General features: G+C 50.2%; 2 protein-coding genes across 10 annotated transcripts in view; one reads left to right on the top strand and one right to left on the bottom strand.

Annotated features, from left to right (window-relative positions):
• The window catches only part of TLCD3B (TLC domain containing 3B), a 31,124-nt gene that overhangs the window by 6,566 nt on the left and 2,567 nt on the right, over positions 1-21,991 (bottom strand). Inside the window, exons 2-8 of one of the 6 annotated variants that reach the window (XM_043914663.1) lie at positions 18,834-18,921; positions 15,370-15,440; positions 12,045-12,230; positions 10,346-10,463; positions 9,507-9,561; positions 6,962-7,120; positions 4,078-4,208 (exon numbers count right to left, since the gene is read on the bottom strand). In XM_043914663.1, the coding sequence (XP_043770598.1) occupies positions 4,078-4,208; positions 6,962-7,120; positions 9,507-9,561; positions 10,346-10,463; positions 12,045-12,174 (593 nt within the window). In that variant the 5' untranslated portion in view covers positions 12,175-12,230; positions 15,370-15,440; positions 18,834-18,921. Of the gene's footprint in view, positions 1-179; positions 1,295-4,077; positions 4,209-6,961; positions 7,121-9,506; positions 9,562-10,345; positions 10,464-12,044; positions 12,231-15,369; positions 15,441-18,833; positions 18,922-21,991 lie in introns of those variants that run through there. The other 5 variants (XM_043914664.1, XM_043914666.1, XM_043914668.1 and 2 more) reach the window with 5 other exon arrangements.
• On the top strand, positions 10,214-21,820 carry LOC122701579 (late cornified envelope-like proline-rich protein 1). 4 transcript variants are annotated; one of them, XM_043914672.1, is made up of 6 exons: positions 10,214-10,272; positions 14,723-15,039; positions 15,254-15,289; positions 16,223-16,410; positions 16,664-16,819; positions 21,533-21,820. In XM_043914672.1, exons 2-6 carry the CDS (start codon positions 15,030-15,032, stop codon positions 21,644-21,646), a joined length of 504 nt encoding a protein of 167 aa, XP_043770607.1. In that variant the 5' UTR covers positions 10,214-10,272; positions 14,723-15,029; the 3' UTR covers positions 21,647-21,820. The 4 variants fall into 4 exon arrangements, with proteins under 4 accessions (XP_043770607.1, XP_043770610.1, XP_043770608.1 ...); XM_043914675.1 differs by having other exon boundaries at positions 10,232-10,272; positions 16,267-16,410; XM_043914673.1 differs by lacking the exon at positions 10,214-10,272 and having other exon boundaries at positions 14,721-15,039.

Raw genomic sequence — 21,991 nt, 5'->3', positions numbered from 1 at the left:
ATGGCTGGGTTTGGATGCGGTCTCCTGGGACAGCAAGTAAGGCAGCACGGAGAGAAGGAAGCTGGAGGTGGAGACCACTGACCACTTCTGGAGCTCCTAGTCCCTATCCGGCCAAGGGTCCCTTCCATCCCCATGCAGCCTGGGAAGGGGAGGAGGCGGAGGGAAGGCAGGCAGTTTACCTGGCTGAGACAATGACCGCGTCAGCCTCCTCCCAGCGCAGCTGGGGCAGCCGCTGGAGCGTGTTCTTGGAGAGGAGGAAGAGTCCGGGGAACACCACCCCCCCGGCCACCATGGGGGTCAGCATGGTGGCTCAGGCCTCCGGCAGGGAGCCCAAGAGCAGCCGGGAAAGGGCTGGGAGGCCGAGCTGAAGGGAGTTACGGGGGTGGAGAAGGGACGCCAGGCCGGGGAAGGAGAGCGAAGAAGAGAAAGGGGCACAAAGGGGACAGACAGGGTGGGGAGGGGAGGGGACTGGAGAGCCCGACCCCCACCCAGGACCGGAGGAAGGGAGTCAGATGGAGACTGGGGAGATGGGAGAGACTGGGGGAAAGGGAGGATCCGAGCAAGGGAGCCGGAGAGAGCCAGCCAGAGGGTTGGGAGCGCGCCGAGGAGGAGAAGACTGGGTGAGAGGACAGAGGGAGAGGGGACAGGACGCGGAGGCTGCGGTGGGGGAGGGGAGGGAGCGAGGCAGGTGGGGGGGGCTTACGTGGAGAGGCTGGGAGGGCCCGAGGGGGCGGGGTGGGGGGTGGGGGTGGGACTGTGGTGCCAGCTCCGAAGGGGAGGCAGGGCGGGGAGGGAGACCGCGGAGCGGCCGGGCAGGCGGTCAGCGGTCAGCACCGCTCTCCCGCCTCTCGCTGCCACCAGAGTGCCCGCGGCCCGGCCCAGAGGCAGCCCCGGGGCATTATGGAGAGTTCGGGCCCAGCCCCCTGCCCCCTCGGCGGGGAGGGGGCCGGGGGAGGGGCAATCACCAGCTTGGGGAGGGCGGGGGGAGGAGGAGGGAGTTGATGGCACCGACCAGACACCCAGAAACCGGACCTGCAGCGGCGTCTCCCCATGCAGCTCTGAGCCACAGCAGTGGCTGCGACAGAGATGGGGGGAGCAGAGAAAGAGGGAGGGGGAGGCCCTTAAAGAGACAGCCGCTGCGGCAGGCACTGGGGGCTGCTGAGGACAAGGGCCAAGGGCGGGACCGCTCTCCTCTGGGGCTCCTTGTCCAGCTGGGAGGGGGGCCCTGCCCCCCAGATGGGCCTGAGCCTGTTTCCCACCAGCAGTTTGCAAATGCCTGCCATCTCCTCCTCCGCCAAGGCCTCTCAATACTTATTCCTCAGCCACCTTGGGGTCCCAGCTTAGGGGCACCCATTCCCACAGAGAGTAAGAGGATTCCCTGGGACGGGAGCAGAAGTTAGTGCAGCTCGCTGTCTCGGGAGGTTGAGTTTAGGGAATGGATGGGAATAAAAGTACACGTTAACACAGTATCAGATTCAGAGACCTCCAAAACTCTGAGGTATAAGACCCTGATGGCTCAGATGGTAAAAAAAACATGCCTGCCAATGCAGGAGACGCTGATTCGATTCCTGGGTTGGGAAGATCCGCTGGAGGAGGAAATGACAACCCACTCCAGTATTCTTGCCTGGAGAATCCCCATGGACAGAGGAGCTTGGTGGGGCTACCATCCATGGGGTCTGAGAATCAGACATGACTTAGAGACTGAAAACAAAACAACACATACTTTTACATGAGGTGCCTCTGGGTCCCAAATCCACTGCGAGACTTTCCTGTGACCTCCTCTAACTATTGTAACAGCACTGAGGTAACTGCATGTATCCCTTTTTTACAGGTCAAGCAATAATCCTGAGGCTTTCAGTGACTCTCCCTAAGACCAGGTAGCTAAGAAGACAGGCGCCCTCTCATACTGGGTGGCAGGCTTTGAAGAGGAAGCACAGTGTCTCTGAAAACTCACTTCAAGCCCGAGGATGCCCCTGCCTGTGTCCTTAAGGCTGCCTGGCCTCCCCAAGGCCGTGGTCACTCTCTTCCTCGTCAGATTTATGATGGTCCCAGCTCCCCTTCCTCTGCAACTTCAGAGCCGTTTCCATGGGGGAAAGGCCCCTGATTTGAGCCCCTCAGTCCACTGCAAGAAAACCGAGGCCCAGTGACTTGGCCAGGGTCTTGCTGCAGGTCAGAGACCCAGCCAGAACCACACTGGCCTCTGAGCAGCTTCTCACACTTTCATGCCACCTCCCTAGAATTCGGCCTTCTCATCCTGAACCCAACCTCCCCGTAGACTTCTGCATGACATGGGGTCCTGCTACCAAAACCGTACTTTGGTTTCCAAGTCTGCCCTAAGATATGCTTCCATAGCAACTGTACAATTTACCTTTCCCTGTCCAAAGCCTACCCAAAGGACTGGGATTTGCTATTTTGTGCTGCCCTCTAGTGGCGTGCTGTGGGAACAGGCCCTGGGAGGTCTCTGACCTTAGGCAGCAGGAGTTAAGAGGCAATAGTGGACCTAGCTTCCTGGCTTCAGGGCTTCACTTAAAGGAAAAAGGGACCCAACTTCCTGAGTGTTTACTATGTACTGGGCACGGGGTGAAGTGGTTTATGTTTATTCTTATTTAACCTTACCAGATTGTAGCATCTTTGTCTATATTGTAAACAAGAAACTGAGGTTTAGACATTTAAGAAAAAAAGGAAGAAGACAAAAGAGTTGCCCAAGATAACACAGCTATGAGAATTGGCAAAGCTGACTTTCAAACCCATGTTTGCATAGGTCCAGAGTCAAAGATGGGCAAAGCTTCAGGATGGTGCTGTGTTGGGGTGAGGATGGGTGACAGCAAGCCACCTTGACTACTGGGTTGAGGACCACAGACCTGGTGAAGGGGCTGTGGCTTCACTTTGGATAGCAGAGATTAAAACAGGTAGGGATTTTTTTTTGGGGGGGGGGGGTCTTTCAGACACCTAGGTATTATAAGTTCTGCCTTCTGCCAGCTCCTCCTCCTCCCTAAGGTTTGGGGATAGTTCAACAGTCTATTACTAATCTTTGTCAGACCATAAATTTGCAGTGCGTATGCGTGCTAGGTCTCTTCAATCATGTTCAGCTCTTTGCAACCCTATGGACCTTAGCCTGCCAGGCTCCTCTGTCCATGGGATTCTCCAGGCAAGAATACTGGAGTAAGTTGCTATACCCTCCCCCAGGGGATCTTCCTAACCCAGGAATAATAATAAAATTACAAAATTATAAAAATAAGATTTCACATAAAAGTTCAACTTTTAAGAAAAAATGAGAAAATCAGACAACACTGGGGTCACACTCTAATTCCATGATGCTTGGCTGGAGCCGAGCAGTTGCTGCCCCCATTGGGATAAACGTAGTCCTCTGGCTCAGGCAGTCTGCACAGAGCCTATATCTCTTGTGTCACTTGAAGGAGTTTGCAACAACTATTTTTATTTTAGTTTGGCCATGCAGGGCTTCCCAGGTGACTCAGCTTATGAAATTTCAGTTCCCTGACTGGGGATGGAACCCAGGCCCCTGGCAATGAGAGCAGTGAATCCTAATCACAGGGAATTCCCTGGCCCTATTCTATAGATGTGAATTCATACCTTACCCTCACACAACATTCCATGAAGAATGGAAGGTGAGTATTCTTGTTAAATCCATTTACTAATGGGGACTCTGAAATTCAGAGAGGTTAAGTGGCTTGCAAGAGATCCCATTGTTATTGCTATTTAGTGAATAAGTTGTGTCAGACTCCTTTGTGACCCCATGGACCGTAGCCCGCCAGGCTCCTCTGTCCATGGGACTATCCTGGCAAGAATACTGGAGTGGGATACCATTCCCTTCTCCAGGAGATTTCCTGACCCAAGCCTCCTGCATCTCCTGAATTGGCAGGCAGATTCTTTACCACTGAACCACCTGGGAAACCAGAGATCCCATAGAGAGTGTCTTTGGATTTTATACCCCCACCCAGCCACCCTCACATGCACACACAGTCTGCTTCTGCTGTCATCACTAACTCTTCCTGGAAGTAGGAGACCAGCTTCCCCAGCCCTGGCCCCAGGAAGGATGTCCTCGCCCTGTCCTCTTACTTGGATGCCACCAAAACAGCCTCTTGTTTCTCCATCCGCAGGTTGGAATGGTTCTGCAGACCCCAGCAGAGGACAGCAAAGCTCAGCGGGAAGAAGATACAGCCCAGTACAAAGAGCAGAGGCATGCCTGTCTGGGGTAGAGAAGGTAAGATGGCTGGGAGAACACAGCACATTGCCTCTCAGACTCACAGACCAACCCCCCCCCCCCCCCCCCCCCCCGCCAATCCCTATAACTCAATGGCCTATAGGATGCATTTTTCTGTAACCATCAAAAGCCACCTGTCATAGCTCTTTCCTGATCTGAGATCCTTATTGCACTTTAAATATGCGTCATCCTTGAGCAACTGGACATCCTAATGTTGTCTTATCAACCCAATTCCATTAATTTAATTAATATTCCTTGTAATCAAAGAAGCTGGTCTATACCTCCCAGCCCACCTCACACCTTAAAATTCCTTCTTTCTCTTTCAATTCTAAGTACGTGCCTGCGATTTCTTAATTCACCCCATCCAAGCTCTGTCTTCCCACACTAAACTCTTTGTGTCTCCTCTCCCCTCTCCTAGGTCCTCACCTGGGAGGGGCAAGGTGGAGGCTAGAGAGGGAGGCTAGTGACTCTCATCTGCACTCAGAAATCGGGGAAAAAAAGGAGGGGGCAGGTGTTTAGACTGTAAAGATAACTGAAATTAGAAAAAAAAGTTCTTTTAAAAGGAAAACTCTTAAGTATTATCCCATTTAAAAACCAAATAAACAATAGGAAAACCTTTGAAAACATTTACATATGTTATTTTTCTCTGGAAAAGCCTCTCCTCCCATTCACTCCAGGGGAGGGAGGGGTGGGAAAGGCCCAGGAGGGATGAAGAGAGTCAGGGCCTGCCATCCTGCAGCCCTTAAGCAGCCTTGAGGGGACCCTTTCAGGATACAAGGAAGGCGTCAAACTGCAAGGGCAGGAGGTGGAGGCAGTTCTACAGAGGCAGTTGGAGGGGGCGGGAACATCACCTTCCTATTGGTGGACTGGTGGACGGTTTGGAAAATGCCATCTTCCTATTGGCCCACTTCTTGACACGTGTGCCCTATCATATGCTTCATGGCAGAGGGGCCTGCTTGGGGGCGGGGCAGAGGGAGCGAAACCGTCTAACGGAGAAGAGATCAATTAGAATTCGTTGATGGATTGAAGGACAGCTAGGATTCAGGGGTAGAGCTGAAAGAGGGGACAGGAAGAGGAGTTGGGGGAAATGAGAGCAGCCCAAGCAGCCACTGCTTTAACAGGCGGTATAGGATAACAGTTAAGACGGCAGGTCCTAGGGTGGGACCATCTGAATTTCAAATTCAGAGTCCACGGATAATAAAAGAAACGTACCGTATGGCTCCATTTGGACGAAGTTGCAAACGGGCAAAATAACTTCCGTGAAAAATCTGAACAGCGTTTAACTTGGTGGGAGGTACTGACTGGGAGGACACCTCAGGGAGCCTTCTGAGGGGTAGGGAATGATCGTGGGCGACTGGAAATGCACCTCCTATGTGCATTTTAAAGTCAACTGAATTTTTTTTTTTTTTTTTTTGATGGTGCCCAGAGACATGTGGAATCTTAGTTTCCCACCAGGGATGGAACCCTTACCCCTCGCAATGGAAGAACAGAGTCTTAACCACGGGACTGCCAGGGAAATTCCTGGAATTTTTAAGACGTTAAACAAATTTAGGCTCTTCCGTTCCCTGAGTGATAGTTGGCTAATCTCTGTGGGCCTCAATTCTTTCATCTGTGAAGTTAGGATAATAATAATACCAGCTCATTAAATGCTAATTATACAGACACTGATCTGAGTGTTTAGCAATATTAAGTCATTTTTTCAAAACAACTTTGCAGATGGGGAGTATTGTTGTACCCATTTTACAGGTGAGAAAACAGAGGCATGGAGAGAACTGGTACCTTTTCCAAGGTTATGCAATATGGTTTTTTCCAACCATATTTTCTGAATGTATTGGTCTCTCTCATGTTAAATGGATATAGAAAACTCATAAACTCATTTTCCTAAAGAAACTGAAAGTTTAAGAGAAAAAAAGGACCAAAACATCACTGAATACAATTTAGATGTGTCATCCACATTTTCAGAGCTTATCTCTGCTAACACTTCTTACTTGCTTACTCCATATTTCCTCCTCTGGATGGGCCTTTGAAAATTAAAGGTTAAATCAAGAGCGAGATAAAACTGTTGAAGATGAGACTCTGGTTGCCTAACCAGTATCCATCTTTAACATCTTATTTTGTTGGAGACTGAAGTGTGCTTATTTAAAAAACTATATTTCCCAGCCTTCCTGGTAGTTAGAAGGCTGGCCAACGTAATAACGTAAACTGAAATCATTATGTGGGGTTATGAGGAAAGCACCTTTTTAAAAAGGGACACACTGCAGTCACAAAGAAATATGTGAAAAGATACAGAACTGAGGTTTGAAACCAGATAGCCTGACGCAAGTCTGCTCTGTCACCTTCCCTGCTCCTGTGTAAGCTCATTTCAAGGATTAAATAGAGATAACATGGATAACCAGGGTTCAGAGCCTGTTAGCTACATGGGCACTCACTGAACACAAGGCACTAAAATACTAATATACTTTATCCCATTTAAGCATCACTACAGTCTTTTGAATAATTTCCCCCATTTTATAGCTGAGAAGACTGAGGCTCAGAGAAGTTAGATGACTTGGTCTGGGATTGCACAGTAAATGGCAGTGCTGGGACTCAGACTCGTGTCAACAGGAATGCTGCCCTCCAAGGTGGGAGCAGAGAGGAAAGGAGGCAGAGGGAGGAACATTAGGGGAGGCAGTGAAGAGGAAGCCATTTTCCCCTCTGGTGCGGAGGGCCAGTCATTGTCCTCTGCAGCCATGGGCTTACCCTGGAATAGAGACTGAGGAAGGGGGAGAGTCCTGGGCCATGAGCTGGTAAAGGTCCGGCCCTAGTTTCACTGGAATCTGGGCATTCTCCTTCCACGTTTCTTTCCTTATCAGGTTCTTCCTGTTCAGAGTAAAACAGTCCAAGGCTGCATGGGCTTGCCTAAGAGAGATAAGTAAGGAGGGGAGAAAAAGAAAAACCGTGGTTTAGAGCAATGGCTTTCACCCTTTTTTTTTTTACAAAGAGACCCATTTCATAACTCAGCACATGCACACACATGCCAAACTTTCTCACAATACTTTTGGATTCTGATTATGTGCAGGGCACACTGTATTGTATCATTTTTCCCTTTCTATTATTTTTTATCTCCCAAAATGCTTATCATGACCCATTAAGCCTATTTCACAACCCACTTATGAGTAGCAACCCGAGTTGCTGGTTAAGGGCAGTATTTCTCAACTTCTTTTCACTATTGCTCCCTTAGCCTTTTTTAGACATTCTTTGTTTGCTAATGACCATTTTTCATGAACTTCTGATAACATAGATATACTGTATTTGTTGTTGTTCAGTTGCTCAGTCGTGTCCAACTCTTTGTGAGCCCATGGACTGCAACATGCCAGGCCTTCCTGCCCATCACCAACTCCCAGAGCTTGCTCAAACTCATGTCCATGGAGTCGGTGATGCCATCCAACCATCTCATCCTCTCTCGACCCCTTCTCCTCCTACCTTCAATCCTTCCCAGCATCAGGGTCTTTTCCAATGAGGTGATTCTTCTTATCATGGCCAAAGTATTGGAGCTTCAGCTTCAACATCAACCCTTCCAATGAATATTCAGGGTTGATTTCCTTTAGGACCAACTGGCTGGATCTCCTTGCTGTCCAAGGGACTCTCAAGAGTCTTCTCCAGCACCATAGTTCAAGGCATCAGTTCTTTGGCACTCAGCCTTTTTTATTGTCCAGCTCTCATATCTGTACATGACTACTGGAAATGCCATAGCTTTAACTATGTGGACCTTTGTAGGCACCTATATATCTGTGCTTTATATAGGGCTGCCCTGGTGGCTCAGATGGAAAAGAATACGCCTGCAATGCACGAGACCTCGGTTTGATCCCTGGGTCAGGGACATCCCCTGGAGAAAGGAATGGTTACCCACTCCAGAATATCAATTTTTAAAAGATCCACCCCTGAATCAATTTCTACCCTCTTGGGGGGGCTCTTATCTCTGTTGAGAATGCACAGGAGACATCTTCAGTTCAGTTGCTCAGTCACGTTTGACCCTTTGCGACCCTGTGGACTGCAGCACGCCAGGCCTCCCTGTCCATCACCAACTCCCAGAGCTTGCTCAAACTCACGTCCATCAAGTCGGTGATGCCATCCAACTATCTTGTCCTTTGTCATCCCTTTGTCATCCTTTGTTGTCCTGCCTTCAATCTTTCCCAGCATCAGGGTCTTTTCCAATGAGTCAGTTCTTCTCATCAGGTGGCCAAATAGTGGAGCTTCAGCTTCAGCATCAGTCCTTCCAGTGAATATTCAGGACTGATTTCCTTTAAGGTTGACTGGGTTGACCTCTTTGCAGTCCAAGGGACTCTCAAGGAGATATCATAGCAACTCATTTTCTGAACCATCTTTACACACAGCATCCCAACATCCAGTGAAATAGTACTGGTCCCACTCTGCCCATGAATAAGCTGAGGCTGCAAGGTGATATTAATTATTGAAGATTGAGATGGCCGGTAAATGGATTAGGAATCCAGAGACCAACCCAGATCCTTGCTCAGCTGCTTAATCATCTTCTCCAAGGCTTCACTTCTTCAGGTGGAAAATGGTGGGATTTCCAAAGAAGTGTTCATTAAACCTCGGGTCCTCCCCCACATATAAGCTAATAATAACAAACATTTATACTGGCTACATACTCCAGTATTGTTGCCTGGAGAATTACATGGACAGAGGAGCCTGGCGGGCTACAGTCCATGGGGTTGCAAAGAGTTGGACACGACTGAGTGACTAACACACATACAGCATATACCAAATGTCAGGCACTAATCTATGCCTTTCGCATATTTTAACTAATATAATCCTTACAATAACCCAGGAGAGAGATACTATTATTTTTTTATTTTTTATATGGACCATTTTAAAGTGCTTATTGAATTTGTGACAATGTTGTTTCTGTCTTATGTTTTGCTTTTTTTTGGCCACAAGACGTGGAATCTTAGCTCCCCAACCAGGGATCCAACCCTCACCCCCTGCATTGGAAGGTGAAGTCTTAACCACTAGACCACCAGGGAAGTCCCATGGGAGATGTCATTATTAATTTCCTTTTCCAGATGAGGGAATCGAGGCACAGAGAGGTCGTGTGTCCTGCCCAAGGTCACACAGGTCAGAAGTGGCAATGCTGGGATTTGAACCTATAGTCTGGGTTCCAGAGTACCTGCTTTTAACCATGTCTGTTGAAAAGAAACATTTTATCAGTACTGAAAACACTGAAAACCAATATCACTTGTTGTAAATAAGGTAAACAAAATAAAATGAAAAAACTTGTTCTTACATTCTCGCTGGATATCATCCCACACTCAGAATTCTGAGCCGGAGGCCTTCTCTCTCTTTGTTAAAGACAAGACAAGACAAGCAAGAATAGAGAGGTGTTAAAGGGCTTCTGGCAGCAAAAGGAGAATTTGTCCTGGAATAATCAGATGTGTTGAAAGAGAACTGGAAAGAGAATGGCTTTCAGATATGTGTGTGTGTGTGTGTGTGTGTGTGTGCCTGTGCACACACGCTTTCTTTCTGACGGGTGTACCATCTAAAACAGCAGTCCCCAAGATTTTTGGCATCAGGGACCGGTTTGGTCAAAGACAATTATTCCATGGACCAGGGGGTTGGGGTGGGATGGGGAGGGTGGGTTGGGGGGGGGAGGATAGGGTGAGGGGTTCGGGGTGGTTTCAGGATGATTCAAGCTCATTATATTTTTGTCCACAATATTTCTAATCCAATGCCATCACTGATTTGACAGGAAGTACCTGGTCGGTGGCCCAGGGGTTGGGGACCTTTGATTTAAAATAAACCCAAGATGGGACGCATTCCACACACCGTGGTCCGCTGTCTGGGCGTTCCAGGAGTGTCTGAACAGCCCGAGGAGGAAGGCCGACACACCAGCCAGTCCTGGCTAGGGGTGCAGTCCCAAGCTACCAGCGCCTCCGGAAGGCAGCCGGCAGCGCCCGCAGGGAGTGGGGCAGCGAGGTGTGGCGCTGCCGCGGTGCCCATCAAGGCTCCGAAGACTTCCGCCGCAGCTTTCCCGCCCCAGCCTGGCCCCTCAGGTGAGTCTCTCTCTCACTCCCCAAGGGGACCTCACACACCTGTCACACAATTCACTCTGGACCTGGAGTTTACCGTTTCCCCGCTCTTTCAGCCTCCTTTAAGTCCAAATGCTGACTTGCACATCTTCTTTGCCTGGGTGCTGTGCCGCCTCGGCCCTGCGGAGGTGGGCAGGTGCGATTATCATCAAAGCCTGTGAATAAGTAAACGATAAGCGGCCAGAAGTGGCCTGTTTCCCACATGATACCCAGGAAAGGGTTCAATTCCCCCTCCCTGTGCTCTGGGGTGTGTCCTGGCCAGCATGCCAGATCATTTATTATTTAGTGCTTTTTTTTGGTATCTGTCCCAAGTTAGTTTCAGGCAAGTTCAGTCCCAGTCTTCATCTGTACAACAGAAAAGGGTGCAACAGGTGAGTTGAAGTGAGAAAATCAAGCATCCAGACCCTTTTTTTCTCCCATGGGTTGGCTATGTGACCTTCGTCAAGTGTCAGAACCTCTCTGAGCTTCAGTTGAATACACAGAGTCCCATTGCCTGGGCTCAAATCTTAGTTCTGTCACTCACTAACCAGGAGAACTTATGTGAGTGATTGAACTCCTCTGAGTGTCAGGCTGCTTATCTATAAAATGAGGACAAGAGCAGTACCCCTACATAGGGCTCTGGGATGACTGAATGAGATGTATGTAAACACAGTTCCAATCTGGCATTGTAAATATTCACTGTGACAGTCATTAATGGTTTTGTTGTTCATTTATTTATGTATTTATGGGCGCACCGTGCAGCATGCAAGATCTTAGTTCCCTGACCAGGTATTGAACTTGTGCCCCTAGCAGTGGAAATGTAGAGTCTTAACCGCTGGACTGCCAGGGGAGTCCCCCTGTTGTTTTGTTTTGTTTTTTGAGCCCTCTTCTGTACCACTTGCTCTACATATTTGTCTTCTAATCATCACAATGAACCCTGTCAATTTCTTAGGTAATCCCTATTTGCCAGGGGAAGACTGAGGTTTGGGGAAGTCAACTGACTGGCCCAAGGTCACCTAGACACATGGAGGCATAACTAGAATTCAAACCTATATCTTGCCTGATTCTAAAATTCCTTTTCAACTGAGTCCTAATTTGTTTCTATCTGTAACATTAGAAACTTTGGAAATGATAGTTTCTTCCACTTTCATTTTACTGTTAGGATGAAAGAAGACCAAGTCTGTGAAGAGGCCTCTAACTGATGCTCTAACTCAGCTCAGCTTCTTATTCACTCAGTGATAAGAAGTAATTATGTAAGCATAGATCTTTCATTTTCATAATGAGGAGGTTGATGAACCCCTTCTTCATCTCTGGGAGGCAATATTATCTGATGTCCAGAGGAGGGAATTGAAAGTATTAGATAAAAATCGGAACTGCCAGGTGCCCTTCCCACATCCAAGCCCAGGTCTGCAGATGTGTCTTTCAACGTCTGGGTTTTCTCTGCATCTCAGGTCCCCCATCCACCCCACGGTGAATGGAAGGACACAATCTTTTACTCTCTTTCCCAGGGCCAGTGTAAAACTACAGGTGAGACTATCTGACATTGCCAGCTTTGAACTTTAGGTAAAAGGAGGTCTTATGGAGATCTTATGGCTCTTTGGCTATTGTGAAGTCAGTTTCTCCCTGCTTCCAGTGAATGGTATGATGTGGGTAGAAGTAGGGCCCTGGCAAAGGGGTGCATTCAGCCCCCTCTTCCTAGCTTGCCTTGCAAAGAGCAGATCTGGTGCTGTGTCCACCCTCCTGCATAATGTATGCACCTGTGGTAGGAACAGAATACCATCCGTGGCGAGTTTGGCCACTGCAGCCCATGGACGTGTCCAGAGGTCTTGCCAAGGCTGACGTCTCTCTGTTGGCAGGAGGTGAAGGGAGGGTGGGGCCCTGTGTCATCTGAAGCCTTTTCCTGGTCTGAGGTGGGAACTGGTTTCATCTTGGGTCTCAGGATTCTGCAAAGATAAGGGCAGATGAGAAGACAGCCCTAAGCAGGCAGTCTGACCCAGACTTAGATTCAACAGAGGTGACACTGGGAACAGCTAGACTCCGATTTTCTGGGCTCCCTCTGAGAGGGCTGGAGTGGCAGAGCCAGTGGGAGCTTCTCAGTGTGGTCAAGGGGTAAGGGGAGACCTGGAAACCAGGGACGCAGACCCTGGAGGTTTCACACACCCCCTGTATTGGAAGGCAAAGTCCCAGCCCCTGGACTGCCAGGGAAGTCTCTCTCTTTTTAAAATATTTGTTTATTTGGCTGCCGGGTCTTAGTTGTGGCATGCGAGATCTTTAGTTACAGCATGTGGAATCTAGTTCCCTGGGCTGGGCTTGAACCCATCCCCCTGCATTGGGAACTCGGAGTCTTAGCCACTAGGCCACCAGGGAGATCTCTCCCCTGGCAATTTCCTTTCCTTTTTTTAAATGTTTTGGATGTAGGCCATTTTTTTAAAGTCATTATTGAATTTGTTGCAATATTGTTTCAGTTTCTGCAATATTGTTTCTGTTTTGGAACTTTGACAGACAGGCATGTGGGATCTTAGCTCCCTGACCAGGGATGGAACCAGCGCACTCTGCATGGGAAGGCAAAGTCCCAATCACTGGACTGCCAGGGAAGTTCCTTTAAAAAAATATATTTATTTATTTGGCTGCACTAGGTCTCAGTTGTGGCATGTGGGATCTTCAATCTTAGTTGCAGCATTCAGGATCTTTAGCTGTGATATATGAACTCTTCCTTGCGGCATGTGGAATCTAGTTCCCTGACCAGGGATCAAACCCAGACTCCCTGCATTGGGAGCTCAGAGTCTTAGCCACTGGACCACTAGGGAAGTCCTGACCCTGGACATTTCTGTGGCTGCCTCCTGGTGTGGGAAACTCCTTGGGCAGCAGCCATGAATGAGGTATATTGGGGCAGAAAATGGGCACAGAAGTAGTGTACTGGGTTGCTTTCAGGGGAACATGCCAGGATGCAGTAACCAAGGGTGAGGTCTGAGGCCTCTTTGAGGGAGGTGTGCTTACAAGAGTGTGCATGTGTGTGTGCATATGCACAGCATATGTGTGGAGAATCAAAAAGTCAGCAAGAAAGTGGCAGGTCAAAGTGCCTGAAGAGCCAAGGAAACAGGGCATCTGGATAACATTACCTGATGGGTTGGATTCTATTCATTCATAGAATCAGTAAGTACTCAGTGGAGGCCCCCCCAAAGCCAAACTAAATGCTAGGGCTTGGAATATGAAGATGAATCAGACCAAGGCACTTGCAAGTCTTAACTGAGGAGCCAGGCAGTAAAATGAAGAATTTCAATACCTTGTGATAAGTGCTAGAGCAGCTGTCTGTATATGGTACCCAAAGCAGTCACCTTTGCCTAAGGCAGGCAGGAAGACCACCCTGAGGCAAAACTGAGCAGTGGTTCAAAGGATGAGGGTGTTAGTTGGTGGTCAGGGAGACAAGGGAAGGGTGTTCTATGCAGAGGGAATAGCAGCTATGAAACCTTATACACTGGTTCAGGAACCTTGAGCAGATTCTATGATGGAAACATGAATGAGCGGATGGGGCACAAAACAATTTTGTTTACAAATGATCTGATCAGTGATAAGCAACACCAGGGCTGGAAATTTGTCTGCCTTAGTCTCTGCTAGGGTGGCAAAGCCTAAAGCAGTGCTTGGGACCCTGTTGGATACATCGTGAATGAATAAGCCAAGGTGGTTCAGTGGTTAAGAATCCACCTGCCAAGCAGGAGATGCTGGTTAGATCCCTGAGTCAGGAAGATCCCCTGGAGAAGGAAATGGCAGCCCACTCCAGTATTCTTGTCTGGAAAATCCCACGAAGAGAGGAGCCTGGTGAGCTACAGTCCATGTGGTGGCAAAAGAGGTGGATACAACTTAGGGACTAAACAATAACGACAACAGGGGACTTCTCTGGTGGTCTGGTGGCTAAGACTCCCATATTCCCGATACAGGCGGCCTAGGTTCCATCCCTGGCCAGGGAACTAGATCTCACGTGCAGCTGTCCAACTAAGACCTCGTGGAGCCAAATAAATAAACTAATTACAAATAAGTAAATAAACCGAAGGTGGTGTGGACAGCCGGCTAAAGCATTTGGGCTTCACCCTCGAGTCAGTGGGAAGCCCTTTGGGGGGTTAAAAATTGAAAAGACACAAGATCTGACCTGGATGAGAGGAAATCACTCTGATAGTGATATGAAGGGTGAAGAAATCAGATGATGAATCTTAAATTTGGGCACTGTCAATAAAGATGGGGGTCAGGTTGAAAAAATATTGAGGATAATCCTATGCCATTAAGAAGTAGCTCTGATTTTAACAATACCCCTGGGAGGCAGGTGTTTCCTCGTTATACAGAGAAGAAAATGGACTCAGAGAGGCGCGGTGACTCGGCCGAAGTCACACAGCCAGTTGGCGGCATAGCCCGGGGGTTCAGTCTGGCCTTTGTGGCGCCGCAGGACCCAGCACACAATGTGGATCTGAGCCAGGCGTGTAGCGGCGGGAACTCGCCCCTTCCACTCAGTAAATGCGGGAAAGTCCAGCGGATCGCTACTAAAAAGAACTGGTGACCACAGACAGGAAGAGGGAAGCGAGGCGCGGAGAAGGAATGTTGGGTCTGGGCGGCCGCCGTAGGAGCGGTGCTCTCATCTCCATGGCAACGGCGAAAAGCGGCGGGAGGCCTCTGGGCGGTGCAGCCGCCACGGCGGATTGGAGCGGGAAAGGCGCGGAATCCGTGAACTGCCTGTGGCTCCGAGGGCGTAGGTGATGGGGTTAGGTCGGTGGAGGGAGCCCGGGGTTTAGGGGAAAACAGAGGGTCGGACTGGGGCCTTCGAAGAAGGCGCTGCCCCGTACCCCCATCCTCACTGTTCGACCAGAGACCATCGTTGGGCCTCAGTTTCCCCAAACGGGAAATGGGAGGAGGAGAACGGGCACCCGAGTCCAATGGCCCCTCTCAGTCACTGAGGCCCAGGACTTTCTCTCCTCTGCAGCTCCTGGATTGACCGGCGGTGTCCTGCCCCATGGACGTGAGTCTTAAGCCCCCCCCCCCCCCCCCCCCGCCCCCGTACCCTTCTCTGGCGCGGCCCCCTCGGCACCCCTAACTTACCCTGACTTTGCCTTCCTTGGCTCCTGGACTGGAACTCTACCCAAATAGACCCTTCCGGTTCAGGACAAGATCTGTGAGACAGAAAGAGAGTGCAGGGGTGGCTTTGCCAAGGCAGGGCACACCGCACTCTGGCAAGATGAGGAGTTAGTCAGGAAAGCAAGGAGGAAAAGCATCCCAGGAAGAAGAAACAGCGTGGGCAGAGATGTGGATGTGAAAGAGAGGCCAGGGAACAGCCAGGACTTCAGTATGGCTGGAGTATAATGGGGGACAGAGGGAGAGGCGGGCAGGGCTAGACTAGAGCCTTTGTCACTGAGATAAGTTTGGACCGGGTCAGTGGGAGCCACTGATGGGCTGTCAGGGAGGGACGGATACTCAAGGACAGCTGGTATGGAAAGGAGCACAACTGCAGATTGCAAGACAGAGGCCAGTACTGTGGGCTGAGGGGTGGCAGAGTAGTGCAATGGAAACACAGACAAAAGGTCTGTTTGGAGAGGCATTCTGAAAGGAAGAGCGGTAAGTCTTGGAAAAGTCTAGAATGACCAACAGGTCTCTGATGGCGCTGAAATGGGGATGACGAGAGAAAAGGCAGGTTTGGGGACAAGACGAAGATGAAGATGTTAGTTGCTATGGTGTCCAACTCTTTGCGACCCCATGAACTGTAGCCCGCCAGGCTCCTCTGTCCATAGGATTTCCCAGGCAAGAATACTGGAGTGGGTTGCTCTAGCCTTCTCCAGGGGATCTTCCCGACCCAGACAGTGTAGCCCTATTACTGTCTCCCCACCACATGGTGGCTGTTCCTCCCTGTTTCCCAGCTACCTCCTGCGTCCCTCCTGGTGTTTCTGTGTCCCCGCAGACCCTGCACATCTCCGCGTCACCCTTTCTTCCTGTGCTGTCCAGCCCTCCTCTAGCCCGTGGACTCCAACCCCGGCTCCCGTCAGCGGCCCCTCCCTGCTGCTCCCCATCCCGGCCATCGTCGTGCTCTCCGTGGGCATCTATCTGTTGCTGCTGGGCCTTGTGCTGCTGACCAGGCACTGCCTGCTGGTGAGGGGCCTGGTGGGGGCTGGAGGGTGGGCCCCTGACAGGGGAAGAGGTCAGCCTGTCCCCGCATTTGCAGGCCCTTACCCTGAGACACCTTTGCCATTTAGTCTCCACATCGGGCCCTCACCTGGGGCCAGGAGACCCTCTTCTCCTCTCCCCAGCTTAACCTTCTGCAGCCCCTCTCCCCAAAACCGGGACTCAGCTGTCCCTCCCAACCTGCCACCTGGCCCGGATCCTGAGCGCTGCCCTCTCCTAGGCCCAGGGCTGCTGCACAGACTGCAGCTCCCCCTGCAGGAAGCAAGGCGCCTCCAGGCCCCAAGACTGTTGTCAGACCTGTGCCGAAGCCTGTGACTTCCCCCTGCCCAGCCCAGCCCGCTACTTGGATGCCTGCTGCCCCCAGCCCGCCGAAGCTGTGAGTTCTCGTCCTGGCTCCTAGCCCCTGAGTCCTCATCCTGGTATTCTCAGTGCATTCATTTTTTTTTTCGGTTCAACAAAATTTATTACGGAGCACCTATTCTAGGCCAGGCCTAGTTCCAGGTAGTGGGTCAGGTGGAGACAGGCGAAAACAACATAAACAACCTATCAGATATTTTCTGGTAATGAAAGCTACTTGGAGAAAGAAGAACAGGGCAGTAGCTGGAGAAGGGTGACCTATGTAATATGCAGGGCATACTTTGACCTATGAAAATGGTAGTTAAAGAAGACAGAGCTCCTTCTGTTCTTGGAGTGAGTACAATGTTCTAGATACTGTGTGACTTCATTAACAACCTCCAGAGTTGGGTATTTTTAAAACCCTATGTACATATGTTTTTTGATTACAAAGTATACATATAGAAATACATAGAAAGTACAAGTCACTTTTTATAAGCCAGCCCGCTAACCAAGGTTACTATGTTTGGTATATGTCCCTTATATACTAATACACATACAGTGTTATCACGGTTGTATTTCACTGTTGGTAAAAATGTATGCCACAGGGACTTCCTTGGTGGTCCAGAGGCTAAGACTGCACTCCCAATGCAGGAGGCCCGGGTTCGATCCCTGGTCGGAGAACTAGATCTCACATGCCACAACTAAGACCTGGTGCAACCAAATAAATATTTTTTACAAAACGTATACCACACCTACTATTTCCTCCCAACTGCCACTTTCCCTTTTTAACTTGACATCACATCTTGGCTACCCGTCCATGCTGCTTTTATCCTCCTTTTGCAGGGGGTATAACTTGGCTCAGGGACATTTAGTTGCTTCTCCAGTGTTCCACGGGACAGTCTTGCACAGCAAATTGCTCCATCGTGTGTTGAAACAGAACCTTTAGGGAGAAGCCTGGTTCACAGAGGACAGGCTGTTTTTGCATTTGTGGCTTTAAAGATGTTAAGTGTCATTGACCACCTTCCTATGCCATGCTTATTTTGGGCTCAGATTTAGACAGCAAAGCTCCTGCCCTTGAAATCGGGACCTTCCCTAGGGAGGTAAGAGTGAGGGGAAAAGACCAAGCAAATGCAAAACTTGGGCAGACTGCAGTTGCAAATCCCTGCAAGAAGTTTTGAGTTTCAAAATCAATTGCGGGGCAAGGAGTTCTCCTCTTTCAGATATAATCCGCTTCTGATTTCTCAGGAGTAGCGCAGAGATGAGGCCCAGGGCTTGGGCTTCAGGGGTCAAGGGGTCAAGGGGTCCTCCAACCTCCTATTTTACAGGAAATACTTATAAAATGATTTCTTGTTCTCTGCCCTGGGGACCCCACTGCCTCCGCCTTCTGTCTACAGGAAGGGATTGGTCAGGGGCTTCTCCTCCTCCCTGAGAATGAGGTGTGCGGTCTGGAGGGACTGATTCCTCTCACTGTCCCTTCCAGGGCTGCGGGGCATCCAAGCCAGGAGACCTGCAGGGCCTGATCCTACCCAGCTTCTGCCAGAGCCAGGACAGGTTCTAGAATGATGAATGGCGGGGTGGGGTCATTCCGTCCTTGGGCTGTCTTTCCACAAAGCACAGTAGGCCTCTGTATTCTTCAGTTTCCTTGTAGTAACAAAAGCAACCGCAAATATTCACAGCTGTAGAAACTGGGGCACACAGAGGCCTCAAGCCTGGGCTGAGACACAAACCCAGGTTTCTCTTTCTGTCTATGGGAGAAACTCACCTGTGCTACATCTTTCACAGGTGTGTCATGAGGACTTAATTCATTCATTCATTTATTTATCCACTTACCAAAGAGTTGAGACTTCCCTAGTGGCTCAGACGATAAAGAATCCACCTGCAATGTAGGAGACCCAGGTTCAATCCCTGGGTCGGGAAGATCCCCCGGTGAAGGGAATGGCTACCCACTTCAGTATTCTTGCCTGGAGAATCCCATGGACAGAGGAGCCTGGCAGAGGGTCACAAAGAGTCAGACATAACTGAGAGATTAACACTTCACACTACCAAAGACTTACGAAGTTACTGTTGAGGAACTGTGCTGGGCCCTGGGGGTGCAGTGGAAACAAGGCAGATGTGGCCCCAACCTTCATGGGGCTTACATTCCTGCAAAGGACAGAGAGAAATAACTAGGCAGTGACATTCAAGTGTGAGAAATGATGCAATCCGGGACAGTTCTGGTTCTCAAGCACCAGTATGATCTGAAGCAGAGATGAGGCTTAAACAGAAAGCCAGGCATCCAGGCCCCATGCCCAGTAGATTTGGAATGAGATTGGAATTTGTGAATCTTTAGCAAGTTCTTACATGGCAGACACATACACCAGGGTTAGAGCTACTGCTCAAGGGTAAGAGCTGTGACCAGAAGAGCTCCCCTTGGTGAGAACTCACTGTGTACCAGGCAGCATGCTTCGTGCCTTCCACTGATTCCCCAAGTGACCTGGGAAGGAAGTGTTCTACTTCCTAAGTCCACTTCAGAGATGAGAAAAGTGTGTGTGTGTGTGTGTGTTAATTGCTCAGTCGTGTCCAACTCTGCGACCCCATGGACTGTAGCCTGCCAGGTTCCTCTGTCCATGGAATTCTCCAGACAAGAATACTGGAGTGGGTTGCCATTCCCTTCTCCAAGAGATGAGAAAACTGAGGCTCAAATCACGAATTGGCCAAACCTGGGCCTGAATTAGATTCAAACCCCGAGCTCCAAACAGTAATGATGGCTGGCCTTTACAACCTCAGAGTGAAGGAAGTCAGAGTGAAAAACTCCAGGGCCTAGGGAAATAGAGGGTTAACGGTCACGCGGAGCCCTTGTTTAATGTACTTAAAAAGCAGGTTCCTTCCAGAAGCCACAGGACTGCCGGCGAGATATCCATTAGCTACTTCTTAATGACCAGAGCCAAACCCTGCCAGGGGGGCAGAGCCAAGAAATGCTTTTAATACCCTCTTCTCTGAGGTGAGGCCTCTCTCAGCCCAGTTCTGCACACAGAATGACGGTGCAGTCCTCCAAAAACCCACAGAGCTGACTTCAGCCCAGAGCAGACTCCCCAGAGACGCCCCCAGACCACACCCCCATCACAAACAAGGAAGCCGCCTCGCTTCTCCCCTCCGCCATGATATACTTCTGCCTCCTCCTAGAGAGACAATTCTTTTGGCAGGGGCCAATGCGCCCTCCCCTCACCAGAGCCCCTAGTGATATCTGATCTCACCAGTCATCTGACACCGCACCCCGAAACCTCAGCTCTTCTAAAGGTCATTCCCCTATTCCTGGCTTGGCCCGGAGTCTGATTGAGCTGTGCAACTGTGCCTGTCACTAGCTCTGCCTCAGGCCTCAAGGAGCCAATCTTCTGTCACCCATCCTGGGTGTGACCCACTCTGGCCACTTGGCCTGACTTCAGTCCATGCCTGGAGCAGTGGCAGATCATCCGTGTCCCACGGCAGGAGAGGAGTGCATTGGAGTGGACTGGTTCTCCCTTCCTGTCTCTAAGGACATGCTGTTCCTATTCCATGAAAGGCAGACCTTCTGTCCCGTTTCTTCTTTGCCTGAAGGGGGAAAAATAATATGCTTTGATTGATTCACTCATTCAATGTTCATTTGTATCTCAGGCACCTGCTGAGCCTGAGTCCCCTGGTAGCTCAGTGCGGACAGGAGGTGAACTGTCCCTGCCTTAGCAGCGCTTGAAAAAAGCTGGTATTCATGGCCCTGGAAGCAGTGGGATCAAAGGGGGATCTCAGGGCTGGAAGCAGGCAGGCCCAGCCCCATCCTTGCCCCCTTCCCTAGTTGTATTCCTTTGCATGATCACTCCCTCTCTGAACTTTCATTTCCTCTTTCGTAAGGAGGCCCTCTACTCAAGGTTCTGATAGAGAAAGAAATGTGACTCTCTTTGAACAGTAAAAAAATTAAATATGAAAATTATCCTTTTTAAGGAAAACTAAAAAGACTTTTAAAAATCATTCATGAACACAGTCTGTGCCTGGCACAGAGTAGGTGCTCAGAAATGGAGGGTGAATGAGATCCAGCTTGGCCTCAGGCCAAGGAAGAAATCCACAAAACCAGCAGGTTGTTTTCATCATTGTGTGTGTGTGTGCTTTCTCTGTCTTAATGACTTGCAACTGTATGAGGTTGTAAGGATATAGTAGAACCATCTCTGAGCTGAACACTGGCATGTAAGTGTGAGGCCAGGGCTAACTGATCTCTGGTCCTCAGTCTCCTCATCTATAAGATGGGAAGAAAGAAAGGATGTGTGTGCATGTTAAGTTGCTTTAGTCGTGTCTGACTCTTTGCTACCCCATGGACTATAGCCTGCCAAGCTCCTCTGTCCATGGGATTCTCCAGGCAAGAATACTGGAGTGGGTTGCCATGTCCCCCTCCAGGGGCTCTTCCCAACCCAGGGATCGAACTCAAGTTTCCGGAGTCTCCTGAGTCTCCTGCACTGGCAGGCAGATTCTTTACCACTAGTGCCAACTGGGAAGCCTAGAAGAAATGACCCCCGCTAAATGATTTCTTCCAGCTCCTACCAGTTGTTAGGAACATTGCCTCCTGGCTGATTTCTCAACATCACAAGGAGGTGATTTGTTCCCATGAGTGGTGGATGGTACCCTCTGATCCACTGGGCAAGTGGGACTTTCCAGGCCTCTCTGTTCCCTTCTCCCTTGAAAAGGAAACAGCTTCAGCCTCTGGTCCCCCTTCCCTCGCTCACCTCCCTTACCCCATCCTCCTCTCCCGCAGGACTGGGCCCCTCGCTGCCCTCGCTGCTGCCCGCTCTGCGACTGTGCCTGTGCGTGCCAACTTCCTGACTGCCAGAGCCTCAACTGCCTCTGCTTTGAGATCAAGCTCCGATGACGACCCCTCAGGGTCCCTGCTCTTTGGGGAGCGGCCAGCCCCCAGGGCCCACAGGCCCTGTTCCCTGAGGGGACTCAGGACACCTTTCTCCAGGCCAGTGGAACCACAAATGGCCTGCCCAGCTCACCGGCCTGGGAACCGGCAGTGGAGAGCCTGGCTCCCGGCAGAGCGGGACTCACAGAGCCCTTGGCCAGCAGGCCGGCAGCCCCTCAGCAGGGCCAGGAGAGAGAGGGGCTGGTGCTCCGGCAGGTCCCCCTGCCCTTGTCTCCCCCTCCCCAAGTAACTGATCATATTTGAAGGTGAGGATGGGGGACACTGCTCACCATCCAGAGCATGGGACAAACT

The sequence above is a fragment of the Cervus elaphus genome, chromosome 10 (genome assembly GCF_910594005.1).
Source record: "Cervus elaphus chromosome 10, mCerEla1.1, whole genome shotgun sequence".
Classification (NCBI taxonomy): Eukaryota; Metazoa; Chordata; class Mammalia; order Artiodactyla; family Cervidae; genus Cervus; species Cervus elaphus.
The sequence above is the reverse complement of the archived record's forward strand: the minus strand, read 5'-3'. Positions and strand labels throughout refer to the sequence as shown.